Source organism: Ranitomeya imitator, chromosome 2 (assembly GCF_032444005.1).
Source record: "Ranitomeya imitator isolate aRanImi1 chromosome 2, aRanImi1.pri, whole genome shotgun sequence".
NCBI lineage: Eukaryota > Metazoa > Chordata > Amphibia > Anura > Dendrobatidae > Ranitomeya > Ranitomeya imitator.
Genome location: NC_091283.1, coordinates 634,259,065 through 634,274,001, shown reverse-complemented (window position 1 = coordinate 634,274,001; position 14,937 = coordinate 634,259,065). Strand labels below are relative to the sequence as shown.

Below are 14,937 nucleotides of genomic sequence, written 5' to 3'. Positions count from 1 at the left end.
ACCTGATCGCGATGTGCAGGGAAGCATCGCGCAGGGAGGGGGCTCCCTGCGTGCTTCCCTGAGACCCCCGCAGCAACGCGATGTGATCGCGTTGCTCCGGGGGTCTCCTACCTTCCTCCCTGCAGCAAATCCCGGATCCAAGATGGCCGCGGATCCGGGTCCTGCAGGGAGGGAGGTGGTTTACCAAGTGCCTGCTTAGAGCAGGCACTTGGTAACGCTGCAGCGCTGTTTGACAGATCGGTGATCTGTCAGAGTGCTGTGCAAACTGGCAGATCACCGATCTGTATTGTCCCCTCCTGGGACAAAGTAAAAAAGTTAAAAAAAAAATTTTTTACAAGTGTGTAAAAAAAAAAAAAAAAAAAAAAATCCTAAATAATGAAAAAAAAAAAAATATTATTCCCATAAATACATTTCTTTAAATAAAAAAAACAAAACAATAAAAGTACACATATTTAGTATCGCCGCGTCCGTAACGACCCGACCTATAAAACTGGCCCACTAGTTAACCCCTTCAGTAAACACCGTAAGAAAAAAAAAAAAAAGCCAAAAAACAACGCTTTATCATACCGCCGAACAAAAAGTGGAATAACACGCGATCAAAAAGACAGATATAAATAACCATGGTACCGCTGAAAGCGTCATCTTGTCCAGCAAAAAACGAGCCGCCATACAGCAACATCAGCAAAAAAATATAAAAGTTATAGTCCTCAGAATAAAGCGATGCAAAAATAATTTTTTCTATAAAATAGTTTTTATCGTATAAAAGCGCCAAAACATAAAAAAAAATGATATAAATGAGGTGTCGCTGTAATCGTACTGACCCGAAGAATAAAACTGCTTTATCAATTTTACCAAACGCGGAACGGTATAAACGCCTCCCCCAAAAGAAATTCATGAATAGCTGGTTTTTGCTAATTCTGCCTCACAAAAATCGGAATAAAAAGCGATCAAAAAATGTCACGTGCCCGAAAGTGTTACCAATAAAAACGTCAACTCGTCCCGCAAAAAACAAGACCTCACATGACTCTGTGGACTCAAATATGGAAAAATTATAGCTCTCAAAATGTGGTAACGCAAAAAATATTTTTTGCAATAAAAAGCGTCTTTCAGTGAGTGACGGCTGCCAATCCTAAAAATCCGCTAAAAAAGTAAATCAAGCCCCCCTTCATTACCCCCTTAGTTAGGGAAAAATAAAAAAAATTTAAAAAATGTATTTATTTCCATTTTCCCGTTAGGGTTAGGGTTAGGACTAGGGTTAGGGCTAGGGTTATGGTTAGGGTTAGGGCTAGGGTTAAGGCTACAGTTAGGGTAAAGGCTACAGTTAGGGTAAAGGCTACAGTTAGGGTAAAGGCTACAGTTAGGGTTAAGGCTACAGTTAGGGTTAAGGCTACAGTTAGGGTTAAGGCTACAGTTAGGGTTAAGGCTACAGTTAGGGTTAAGGCTACAGTTAGGGTTAAGGCTACAGTTAGGGTTAAGGCTACAGTTAGGGTTAAGGCTACAGTAAGGGTTAAGGCTACAGTAAGGGTTAAGGCTACAGTTAGGGTTAAGGCTACAGTTAGGGTTAAGGCTACAGTTAGGGTTAAGGCTACAGTTAGGGTTAAGGCTACAGTTAGGGTTAAGGCTACAGTTAGGGTTAAGGCTACAGTTAGGGTTAAGGCTACAGTTAGGGTTAAGGCTACAGTTAGGGTTAAGGCTACAGTAAGGGTTAAGGCTACAGTTAGGGTTAAGGCTACAGTTAGGGTTAAGGCTACAGTTGGGGTTAAGGCTACAGTTAGGGTTAAGGCTACAGTTAGGGTTAAGGCTACAGTTAGGGTTAAGGCTACAGTTAGGGTTAAGGCTACAGTTAGGGTTAAGGCTACAGTTAGGGTTAAGGCTACAGTTAGGGTTAAGGCTACAGTTAGGGTTAAGGCTACAGTTAGGGTTAAGGCTACAGTTAGGGTTAAGGCTACAGTTAGGGTTAAGGCTACAGTTAGGGTTAAGGCTACAGTTAGGGTTAAGGCTACAGTTAGGGTTAAGGCTACAGTTAGGGTTAAGGCTACAGTTAGGGTTAAGGCTACAGTTAGGGTTAAGGCTACAGTTAGGGTTAAGGCTACAGTTAGGGTTAAGGCTACAGTTAGGGTTAAGGCTACAGTTAGGGTTAAGGCTACAGTTAGGGTTAAGGCTACAGTTAGGGTTAAGGCTACAGTTAGGGTTAAGGCTACAGTTAGGGTTAAGGCTACAGTTAGGGTTAAGGCTACAGTTAGGGTTAAGGCTACAGTTAGGGTTAAGGCTACAGTTAGGGTTAAGGCTACAGTTAGGGTTAAGGCTACAGTTAGGGTTAAGGCTACAGTTAGGGTTAAGGCTACAGTTAGGGTTAAGGCTACAGTTAGGGTTAAGGCTACAGTTAGGGTTAAGGCTACAGTTAGGGTTAAGGCTACAGTTAGGGTTAAGGCTACAGTTAGGGTTAAGGCTACAGTTAGGGTTAAGGCTACAGTTAGGGTTAAGGCTACAGTTAGGGTTAAGGCTACAGTTAGGGTTAAGGCTACAGTTAGGGTTAAGGCTACAGTTAGGGTTGGGGCTAAAGTTAGGGTTTGGATTACATTTGCGGTTGGGAATAGGGTTGGGATTAGGGTTAGGGGTGTGTCTTAGTTAGAGGTGTGGTTAGGGTTACCGTTGGAATTAGGGTTAGGGGTGTGTTTGGATTAGGGGTTCAGTTATAATTGGGGGGTTTCCACTGTTTAGACACATCAGGGGCTCTCCAAACGCGACATGGCGTCCGATCTCAATTCCAGCCAATTCTGCGTTGAAAAAGTAAAACAGTGCTCCTTCCCTTCCAAGCTCTCCCGTGTGTCCAAACAGGAGTTTACCCCAACATATGGGGTATCAGCGTACTCAGGACAAATTGGACAACAACTTTTGAGGTCCAATTTCTCCTGTTACCCTTGGGAAAATACAAAACTGGGGGCTAAAAAATAAGTTTTGTGGGAAAAAAAAGATTTTTTAATTTTCACGGCTCTGCGTTATAAACTGTAGTGAAACACTTGGGGGCTCAAAGTTCTCACAACACATCTAGATAAGTTCGTGGGGGGGGGTCTAGTTTCCAATATGGGGTCACTTGTGGGGGGTTTCTACTGTTTAGGTACATTAGGGGCTCTGCAAACGCAATGTGACGCCTGCAGACCATTCCATCTAAGTCTGTATTTCAAATGGCGTTTCTTCCCTTCCGAGCCTTCCCATGCGCCCAAACGGTGGTTCCCCCCCCCCACATATGGGGTATCAGCGCACTCAGGACAAATTGCACAACAAATTTTGGGGTCCAATTTCTCTTGTTACCCTCGGGAAAATACAAAACTGGGGGCTAAAAAATATTTGTTGGAAAAAATTTTTGTTTTATTTTTACGGCATTATAAACTTCTGTGAAGCTCTTAGTGGGTCAAAGTGCTCACCACACATCTAGATAAGTTCCTTAGGGGGTCTACTTTCCAAAATGCTGTCACTTGTGGGGGGTTTCAATATTTAGGCACATCAGTGGCTCTCCAAACGCAACATGGCGTCTCATCTCAATTCCTGTGAATTTTGCATTGAAAAGTCAAACGGCGCTCCTTCCCTTCCGAGCTCTCCCATGCGCCCAAACAGTGGTTTACCCCCACATATGGGGCATCAGAGTACTCTGGAACCAAAAAGTTGTTGCACAATTTGTCCTATTTCTTCTCTTACCATTGGGAAAATAAAAAATTGGGGGCGAAAAGATAATTTTTGTGAAAAAAAAATATTTTTTTATTTTTACGGTTCTGCATTATAAACTTCTGTGAAGCACTTGGTGGGTCAAAGTGCTCACCACACCTCTAGATAATTTCCTTAGGGGGTCTACTTTCCAAAATGGTGTCACTTGTGGGGGGTTTCAATGTTTAGGCACATCAGTGGCTCTCCAAACGCAACATGGCGTCCCATCTCAATTCCAGTCAATTTTGCATTAAAAAGTCAAATGGCGCTCCTTCGCTTCCAAGCTCTGTCATGCGCCCAAACAGTGGTTTACCTCCACTTATGGGGTATCGGCGTACTCAGGACAAATTGTACAACAAGGTTTGGGGTCCATTTTCTCCTGTAACTCTTGGCAAAATAAAACAAATTGGAGCTCAAGTAAATTTTTTGTGAAAAAGTTAAATGTTAATTTTTATTTAAACATTCCAAAAATTCCTGTGAAACACCTGAAGGGTTAATAAACTTCTTGAATGTGGTTTTGAGAACCTTGAGGGGTGCAGCTTTTAGAATGGTGTCACACTTGGGTATTTTCTATCATATAGACCCCTCAAAATGACTTCAAATGAGATGTGGTCCCTAAAATAAAATGGTGTTGTAAAAATGAGAAATTGCTGGTCAACTTTTAACCCTTATAACTCCCTAACAAAAAAAAATTTTGGTTCCAAAATTGTGCTGATGTAAAGTAGACATGTGGGAAATGTTACTTATTAAGTATTTTGTGTGACATATCTCTGTGATTTAATTGCATAAAAATTCAAAGTTGGAAAATTGCGAAATTTTCATAATTTTCGCCAAATTTCCGTTTTTTTCACAAATATACGCAGGTAATATCAAAGAAATTTTACCACTACCATGAAGTACAATATGTTACGAGAAAACAATGTCAGAATCACCGGGATCCGTTGAAGCGTTCCAGAGTTATAACCTCATAAAGGGACAGTGGTCAGAATTGTAAAAATTGGCCCCGTCCATAACGTGCAAACCACCCTTGGGGGTAAAGGGGTTAATTGGGGTCTGTTAACTCTTCATAGGGGAAGAAATGCGCAACAAAATCCAAACATAGAACATGTGCACAGAAGAGCTACCAACCACGTGGGGGAAAAGGCTCTGCGTTGTATGCATAGAACAGACAATCTGTGTAGAATCCCTGAAATCTGCATCAGACCTAAGAGTGCTAACTAAAAATCTGGTAGAAGATGCTCTCAAAGGTCTTAAAAGTTCAAAGAAAAAGGGCAGATCCAGGCATAGGTCCCCTGAATCAAGTATCAGCGAAGGAGAAAGCGACTTATTCGAGCAGTTTGCATTCTTCTTTGTCCTCCAGAAAGGGGTCGCAGCTGCTTCCCGATTGAAGAGACAGACTCCCTTGTGAAAGCCGTCGGAACAACCATGGGGCTAGTAGGTTCGCGACCTAAAACAGCTCAGGACTTAATGTTTAGTGGACTAGAACAAAGAAAGCAGCGGTCATTTCCAATAAATGAAAAAATACAATCTCTAATCAAAAGAGTGGAAGAGACCAGACAAAGTCCATCTATCCCAAAAAGAAATTACCCCTTTGACCCGGTATGCTCTTTTTGGGGGAAAGCACCAAAACTGGATGTGGCGATGGCAAAAGCCTCCAAAAAATTTGCCCTATCTTTTGAAGACATGGGGACACTAAAAGACCCCATGGATACAAAGGCAGAGTTTTTTTTTAAAGGGCTCATGGGAGGCAGCTGGGGGGTGGATTAAAACAAGCCATAGCCACCACATGCACTGCCCCAGCCTTAATGGTGTCGCTGGATCACTTGGATTCTCAACTAAAAGATAAATCCCCCAGAGAAACAATTTTGGATTGTTTCTGTAATGAGAGGTTCAGCAGCGTTTCTAGCAGATGCTTCCGTAGACTGTCAGGTTAGCGGCCAGGTTCGCTTCCTTCTCAAGTGCTGCAAGGTGGGCCTTATGGCTCAAATGCTTGCCAGGGGACCTGGAAACAAAATCTAAATTATGCTCCATTCCCTGTGAGGGCGAGTTCCTATTTGGGCCAGTGTTAGATATTCTTGACAAGGCAGATTAAAAAAACAAAAAAAAAAACCTTTCCAGGGTTTCCCAGCCAGTCCTACAGATGGCCCTTTCGAGTCAGAAGGTTCATGTGGAGAAAACCCCTGAAAGGCCAGAAGGATGGGTGGGAGGATAAAAGGGGCAAGGGGTTCATGTTCAACAAGCCAGCCGATAACAAAAAACCCCAATGAAGGTGTTCCTCCAGGTTGGAGGAAGATTGGCCTACTTTCTTCCAGCCTGGGAAAAAAATATCCAAGAGTACATGTATTTTGGACATAATAAAAATAGGCCTTAAGCTAAAATTCAATACCCTTCCATCCCATTCCTTCGTAATAACTCCCCAAAGCGATGTAGAGGTCGAGCAATTGGGTCTCCAGAATGAAATTCTAAGCCTAATAGAGAAGAATGTCCTGCAAGAAGTCCCCGACCAAAAGAAAGGCAAGGGGGTTTTCCTCCTTTTACTTCTACGAAAAAAGACTGAACGTACAGGACAATAAATTTTAAAAAAATTAAACAAGTGTTTGGTAACCCAACATTTCAAAATGGAGACAATAAAAACCTGTGTAAGAATGCTTTTTCTGTCTTGTTTCATGACTGTGATATACTTGAAAGATGCATACTACAATGTCCCCATCCACATGGACCATCACAAATTTCTCAGAGTGGCAGTAACAATTCAAGGGGAGTTGCAACACTACCAGTTCAGGTCTCTTCCCTTCGGCCCAGCCGTAGCCCTGAGGGTGTTTACCAAAATAATGGCAGAAGTTATGGCCCTCATAAGAGTACAAGACATCCTCATAGTCCCATACCTGGACGATCTCCTGGTAATAGGCGAATCCTCTCATCATTGCAAACAGCTGGACAAGGTGATGAGGTATCTGATGAGCCTAGGATGGCTGTTAAATTTATCCAAGTCCCGAATCATTCCTACTCAAGTGCAGGAGTACTTAGGAATAACACTAGACTCGAACAGGCAAGAATGTAATCTCCCCAAGGGAAAAATTCTTAACTTGATACAGCTGGTATCACATTTGAGTCCTCCCCCCCCCCCCCCCCCCCATCACCACCTTGCAGAAAGCAATGTCTCTTCTAGGATCGATAACAGCTTGTATCCCGGCTGTCCAGTGGGCCCAAAGCCATACCAGAGATCTTCAATGGGAAATATTAGCAGCAGGGGCACCCTTAGACGGAAATTTAAAAAGGCAGTTAAACATCTCGTCAAAAACTGTACGCTCCCTAGCATGGTGGGCAGATCCAGACAACTTAGCCAGGGTTGTCCCTTGGGTATGGCCAATATCCAAAACCCTAACCACAAACGCAAGCCCCTGGGGGGTTGGGGGGGCGCATCTAAGAGATCAGATTGCACAAGGTCCTTAGTCAGAGGAACAAAAGTTTGCTTCTTCAAACATGAAGGAAATGTTAGCGATAAAATTTGCTCTTATCCACTTTCTGGACTAACTCACCATCTGAGAGTTTTCTCAGACAACCGGGTGGTGGTAGCATATTTGAACCACCGGGCAGGCACCAGGTCTCAGGCCTTGATGGACATAACAAAATCCATCCTTCTGTTAGCGGAGGCGAGTCTGGGCTCGCTATCAGCAGATTTTTTAAGTCGAACACAATTAAGACCAGGGGAATGGGAACTGAATCAGGAACTATTCAATCAAAACGTAGATCTAAGGGGTCGGCCAGAAATAGGCCTGTTCGCAAATGGCTTAAACCAAAAAAATACAAGCTTTCTGTTCAATCGATCCCTGAGGGAGCCCAGTGACTCTATTTACGATTCCCTGGAATTACTGTCTAGCTTATGCCTTCCCTCCAATAGCCCTGATTCCCTTAGTACTAAGGAAGATTTGGGAGGACAAAGCAAGGGTGATTGTAATAGCCCCTTTTTGGCCAAAGAGGACATGGTTTTAGTGACTGAGGGTGATGTCCATTTTAGACCCTTGGGTTCTTCCGGACATCCCTAATTTGTTGTCCCAGGGGCCGGTGGTTCATCCACAAGTAGAAAACTTGCATATGACGGCTTGGAATTTGAAAGGGAACTTCTGAGTAAGAGGGGGTTCTCTTCAAACTTAGTCACCATTCTACTTCAAAGAGGGAAACCCGTAACCACCAGGGCATGTGGGAGGGTTTGGAGGAAATTTATCTTATTCTCAGGTACCCGCCTAGCCGGGGAAGTTCCAGTAAATAAATCCTAGAGTTCCTACACAAGGGTCTGGAACAGGGCCTAGCCACAACTACTGAAAGTTCAAGTTGCAGCACTAGGGGCCTTGTACAACTGCGACCTGGCCAGGAACCATTGGGTGGCAAGGTTTATTAAGGCCTCAAGTAAATCTAGACCCATATCCCTTTATACTACTCCTTCCTGGGACTTGAACTTAGTACTTTCCGCTTTAACCAAATCTCCCTTTGAACTGCTGTCAGAAGCCCCACTAAAAATCATATCCTTCAAACCTCTCTACTCGTAGCTTTTAACATCAGCACGCAGAGTTAGCGATATACAAGCTTTGTCGGCATACCCGCCTTAAACAGATACTAGACGATAGAGTTGTCCTTAAAACCGACCCAGCCTATCTTCCGAAAGTAGCATCGGAGTTCCACAGGTCGCAAGAATTCTCCTTGCCTTCCTTCTGCCCCAATCCCAAAAATAAGGGGGAAGAAGCCCTACACACGTTAGACGTGAAAAGATGCCTGATCAAGTATCTGGTAGCTACGAAGGAGTGTAGGAAGGATAGGTCTCATTTTGTATGCTTCCAGGGTCCAAGGAAAGGACAAAGCATCAAAAGCCACATTGGTGAGATGGATAAGAGACGCTATCATCTTCCTCATGTGGGGCAACCATTCCGGAAGGGATCAGAGCCCATTCGACCAGAGGGGTGGCGACTTCCTCGGCAGAGAGAGCCGGAGCCTCGATAGAGCAGATATGTAGAGCTGCTACTTGGTCTTCTCTCTCTACTTTATTTAACCATTTTTGGCTAGACCTGGCCTCTTCTTCAAATCTTACCTTTGGGAGGAGGGTACTGGAGGCAGTAGTCTCCCCCAATGTACAAATCTATGTAATAATCTCTGTGGTGCCGTCATGGGATCAGAGAAATACCGTTATCGGTAAGTAACTACGATTTTCTTTACTGAAAGTGGAGGAAGAGAGGTTTGGTACCTTAGGGTTACTCTTACTGTAAATTGATGTGAGAGGAAAAAGGGAGAGGGGATGTGAGTGACTTCAGAGATTAATATTTTCTATGACACTGGGAATTAAAGCTATCAAGGATACTCAAGTCTTTGACAATGGGACTCCATTTAAAACCCAGATTTATGTCTCACTACAAGGACACAGTTCACACCTCCACCAGACCACGATCCTGACCAACAAGTCACAAACACTCCACATTTCCTTGGCTTATCTATACCCTAAGGCATCACCACATCAACCCCATGCATAAATGTCCTGGTATCTTAAGGGTAATGCTCTGTCATGTACAATATTGAGGCATATGTTAATTAAAACAAAATGTTTATTTATAGAATTCAAATGGTCTACTTTCTCAATTGCTTTTAACCACTGGCACGGGTTTGTTTGACCATTCAAACTTCAGTATTGACCAATACATTCCAACAAGCCGCCTTGCTTTTTAACTCCCTTAACGCTGCTGTTCTGTTCGGTCTGGGGAGACCTATTTTGAACTTTGGTATTTTTTGGGGTGTTCAAGATGCGGTTCTGAAACTTGTGGTTGATTGACTTAAATGAGGATGGGTCGGTCGGCCACGGGTTTCAGAGCCGCATCTTGAATATTTTAAAGAATATTGAATTTCAAAGTCGGTCATTTTTGACCAACAGAACAGCAGGGTTAATGCTTCTGGTACTACATTAGGTCCCTCTGCTTCTGTGTTACGAGCAGATATTTGGTACACCTGACATCATATAGGGTAATTTTTCATGTGGCTCTTGTGTATCTTTCACACAATAGACTCAATACTCTCATCCTTATTTTGTCCCTTTTTTTACAATTATTTTTTTTTTCTAAATTAATTGTACCCATCGACCTTGATGTGCACTCTTTCTGTTTTCATGTTCATGTAGCACCAACTCACTCTTCTTCAGTGAGCCTTATATTTGGACAATGCCCTCTCCACTCTCAGGCTCCATTTCCTGGAGCACCCTGGTACTACTCTTGCTTACGTCTTGGCTTTTCTGTACCTGTCAGTTCCCTGTGCTGCTATTGCACATAGCGCATGCGCTCTACAGCGGGCTGTACATAGGTATCACTTTTCCCCGCCCTTGCTCTTTGCGCGTGCGCGCCTCTTGTGATCACATCATTCGGGGATCCCCCTTCACACTACCGCGCTTGTGTGAGACATACCTTGCCCTTCCGGCCTCAGCTGCTCCATCCCTCCTTCTGGCACAGACCGAGGCAGGCACGCTCAACTAGGGTTGAGCGACCTTTACTTTTATAGGATCGGGTCGGGTTTCACGAAACCCGACTTTTTCAAAAGTCGGGTCGAGTGAAATCGGCCGATCCTATAAAAAAGTCGGGGTCGGCCGAAACTCGAAACCCAATGCAGTGCATTGGGTTTCCAATGGTTCCCAGGGTCTGAAGGAGCGGAAACTCTCCTTCAGGCCCTGGGATCCATATTTAAGCGTAAAATAAAGAATTAAAATAAAAAATATCGCTATACTTACCCTCTGACGCGCCCTGGTACTAACCGGGAACCTTCCTTCCTTCGAATCAGCGCTTCCAGGACCTTGCGGTGACGTCGCGGCTTGTGATTGGTTGCGCGGCCGCCCATGTGACCGCTCGCGCGACCAATCACAAGCCGCGACGTCACGCAAGGTCCTGCAAGCGCTGATTCTTAGGAAGGAAGGCTGCCGGAAAGAAGCAGGGCGCGTCCGAGGGTGAGTATATACCTAATAGGTATAATGCGCAGTTTACATGCATTGGCCTTGCTTCCTTGTTTTATAACCTTATTGGGCAATCTTGCCTGGATTTATATACTTTTTTGTGACCCTCTTCTTTCTATATGGATATTATACCTGATCTCCCATGAATATTTTAACCATAGTTGATGAGTTTATTTTTTTAATGGTTTTTACTTTCTGGCTTTATACTACCAAAAACAATGACCTTTTATGCTTTACAAAAGATGATTTCATCCTGTGACCGTTAGTCTGTTTACATGGCAAGATAATGTACGTAAAGTTGCTGCATTGTATAAGCATGAGCCCAAAGTTTGTACATGGCAAGATGATGGCCTGCAGACTAAAATTGCAAGCCATGGTGTAATCGAAGTGCTGAGTCTGGAAGATGGGTTTGCAGTGTTTTATCCCTCATGATCTCCATGGTCTAATTCTGTATTTTTCTTTCAGTCAGATTGTCAGGTTTACCTGAAGCCCTTGGTGTGTCCTCCCAGCTTGGAGCAGTACACCGAGGCCCTGCTGTCTGCCACCCTCCCATCCTTGCTCAAAAAGTTCCGCATGTATGTGAGTCTGCTGCAGGCTATGGACTACACCATCTCTGAGGAGATCATCAAGGTAAAGACCCCATGAAGGTCCACTCTCTTCTGATAGTTTAAGGTAGGAGCCATCCTGTTGGTGTTTGGACGCTGCTCACTTCCACATCTGGAGGTTAGTGGCACCAGTAATGAAGCTTTTAAGCATTGAACAGAATACATGCCAATCGTTGGAAGTTGCCTGTTCTGAGGGTTTGTGTTCTGCTGCTTTTCAGGCTGTTGAAGATGATTTTGTGGACATGAGAAAAAGTGACCCACAGAGTATTGGTGCCGATGACTTGCACCGCCTACTGGTGGTGGCTCGGTGAGTATGAGCCTCAGAGACTGTGATTTTGGAGGTGTAAAGAGTATGGAGAAAGTTTCTATTGATTTATACAGCTCTGAACATTTTGCAGTGGTCTCTTAATTTTTGCCAGTTTGTCTGATTTTTCTCTTTACTTTTTTCTCAAAAATACACCTATAAATTGTTCATTTATTCTAGAAACTTCGGACATGTCTCTGAATTTCCAAGCAATACGTTTTGTATTTTTTTCTGAAAAGGGGGAAATGGTCAAAATAAAAAAAAAATGCTTTTAGACCTCAAGTAATGCAAAGAAAACAAGTTCATAATTATTTAGAAACCACAATACTAATGTTTTAACTCAGGAACAGTTCAGAAATCAATATTTTGTGGAATAACCATGATTGTTAATCATAGCTTTCATGCGTCTTAGCATGCTTTCCACCAATTTTTGGCAGTTCTTCTTTGTTTGATGGCTTGTGACTATCCACCATCCTCTTGATTACATTCCAGAGGTTTTCAATGGAGTTTCATGTCTGGAGATTGGGCGGCCATGACAGGGTTTTGATTTGGTGGTCTCTTAATCTTTGCCAGAGCTGTATATTTGCCTATCTCTGATGTGTCGTTTTCTTCGCACAGGTTGCTTTCACTTAGTAGTGGTCAAACCTCATTGTCTCATGAGACATGGCTACAAGCTAAAGAGCTGGAAATACAAAGGAAAAGTAGACTTCTGGGCCAGAAGCACACGAATGTGAATGAAATGTAACCATTCGGGAGGATCCACTCTTCCATGATCTTGCTTGTGACTTTCATACCAGGACTATGCTTTCCCATGTAGTCCTGATGTTGCTCCTTGTCGCTGTGGATTTTATATTTTTGTATGTGTTTCTTAGTTATTTTTGTTATTAAAATAACGTTGCTAATCCTATGTTCTTCAGTGACTAAAAATTAATTCTGCATTGACTGGTCATGGAGTTACGCCATAAACACTGAAGTGATAAAGTAAGCGAGTTAGGGTGGTGGGCTGTCTGTATGAGAACACGGGGAGACCCTGGCTATACATGCATATGCAGGCTTGTGAAGGGTTAAACTAAGAAAAATTAAAGCAGGCTTCATTTTGTGCTTTTCGACTCCATCTTGCGTTTTTAAGATACATTTTGTTACTAGCTAAAGTTCACAGCTGTTTTGAGCCCTTGATTGTTTCAACCTGGACAGGACATAAGACTGTCCAGTTTTTTATCTAAAAAACTAATTAAAGCTGCCAAAAAGGAAACAGAGAAGCACATTGCTAAGGAGAGTAAAACTAATCCCAAACTGTTCTTCAACTATATCAATAGTAAAAGAATAAAAACTGAAAATGTAGGCCCCTTAAAAAATAGTGAGGAAAGAATGGTTGTAGATGACGAGGAAAAAGCTAACATATTAAACACCTTCTTCTCCACGGTATTCACGGTGGAAAATGAAATGCTAGGTGAAATCCCAAGAAACAATGAAAACCCTATATTAAGGGTCACCAATCTAACCCAAGAAGAGGTGCGAAACCGGCTAAATAAGATCAAAATAGATAAATCTCCGGGTCCGGATGGCATACACCCACGAGTACTAAGAGAACTAAGTAATGTAATAGATAAACCATTATTTATTCGGACTCCCATGACAGCACACAAGAGAGGGGATCCGCCCTTAAGGAACAGGAAACCTACAGATACAAAAGGGCGGCACCTCTCCCCATGCATCAGTTGGTTTCCTGTTCCTGAAGGGACTGGATGCCTATAGAATCTACAGGAGTCCAGGCCGGCCGGACCGATTCTGGTGGCGAGGGGGTCTCCCACTTCGGCCGGTGCGGGTACCTGAGGTAGTCACGGTGGCCCTGGCAGGGCGGCACGGCGGTGACTAGGCAGCGAGGAGCGGTCGCCAGGGGGTGTCCGGTCTCCGGGGCCAGCATATGGTAAGTCGCCCTTCCCGTGTGCTGTGGGTCTCTCTGTGCGGGGGGGGAGGGGGGGCGGCAGCGTCTAGGGGGCGCCGATCGGAACGTAGCTGGCCGGCCTCGGCGTTCCACGATGGCTGCAGCGCTGACAGGAAGCGCTGTAAGCTGTGATGACGTCGGGGGGCGGAGCCGGCGACGACTTCCGGGTCGGTGAGCTCTTGCGCATGCGCAGGGGATCCAAGATGGCGGCGCCCACCGGAGATCATGCCGCAATCCCTCCTGAGCGTCGATTGATCCCCCACAGCTGCGGGAGGGCGGGAAAATTAAACAAGCAAGCTGGGCAAGGTGCGCTGACCGAAGGAGGGGCTTTATAAGGCGGCTCCAGCAGCGTGTTCCCGGGTTCTGGCTCCAATTTACTAAAGATGGAATCGGATCAGGATCAGCAGGTTGGGCTGCTGGAACAAGCATCCCAGAAACCCAAGGAGAAGGAACATGAAAAAAGGAGCGATGGTTCGGGCCGCAGAAGCTCCTCCAGACAGGGGTCTGGAGGGTGAGCCAAAAAGGATCCCACTCGTACTTCGGTATTTCTGGGTGTGAGCAGCCACTGGTAAGTGATCTTCGAGAAAGTTCACTTAGTGACTAGTCTCCCCTCATATGTTTTATGCAGGGAAGGAAAAACGTCAGTAAGGTGAAGCATAGGGAATGTGCCATCTGCGGGGTTCCCTTGCCTGACTCGCACCCTAAAAAACTATGTGACCCCTGTATCCAGCAGATGGTGAGGTTCTGGAAGGAGGGGAGGGGGTATAGCATGTAGATCTTACACTCTAGTCTACCTTACTTATCCCCGTAGGTAGCCGAAGAATCCTCCTCTACTACGGCCAGTCTCAAAGAGATGATTAGAGGGAGAGATCGTCCCAGATGGGAGGATAGGCGAAAACGAGGTACAGGTCTCATGTTTCGCCGTAACCAGACGGAAAATTAAAAACAAGACCAATGACTGGCAATTCCATTGGGAGGGAGACTATTGCAATTCTCGGCAGAGTGGTCGAAAATCACAAACAGCGTTTAGATAAAAGACACTGTTTCCCATGGTCTCAAGCTGGAATTTGTTCATATTCCACAGGACAAATTTAGATTAACACCCTGGCGCTCATCTCCCACTGAACAATTTGCCCTAGAAGAGGAAGTGAGGACTCTTTGCTCCAAAAATGTTTTGGTAGAAGTGCCGTATTCTCAGGCAGGGAAAGGGTTTTACTCTCCCCTGTTCCTAATCCAGAAGCCTGATAAATCTTACAGGACCATTATAAATCTTAAGGGTCTCAATAAGTTTTTGGTGAAACATACTTTCAAAATGGAGTCCATTAATTCGGCAATAAAAATGCTTTTCAACAACTGTTTCATGGTAGTAGTGGATTTGAAAGATGCCTACTATCATGTACCCATT

At 44.2% G+C, this 14,937-nt stretch overlaps 1 protein-coding gene across 7 annotated transcripts in view; it reads left to right on the top strand.

Annotated features, from left to right (window-relative positions):
* MCMBP (minichromosome maintenance complex binding protein) overlaps positions 1-12,494 on the top strand; it is a 129,302-nt gene extending 116,808 nt beyond the window's left edge. For all 7 annotated transcript variants that reach the window (XM_069752668.1, XM_069752669.1, XM_069752667.1 and 4 more), the window contains 3 exons: positions 11,144-11,308; positions 11,502-11,590; positions 12,206-12,494. In XM_069752668.1, the coding sequence (XP_069608769.1) occupies positions 11,144-11,308; positions 11,502-11,590; positions 12,206-12,332 (381 nt within the window). In that variant the 3' untranslated portion in view covers positions 12,333-12,494. The remainder of the gene's footprint in view (positions 1-11,143; positions 11,309-11,501; positions 11,591-12,205) is intronic.
* Positions 12,495-14,937: the final 2,443 nt, after the last annotated feature.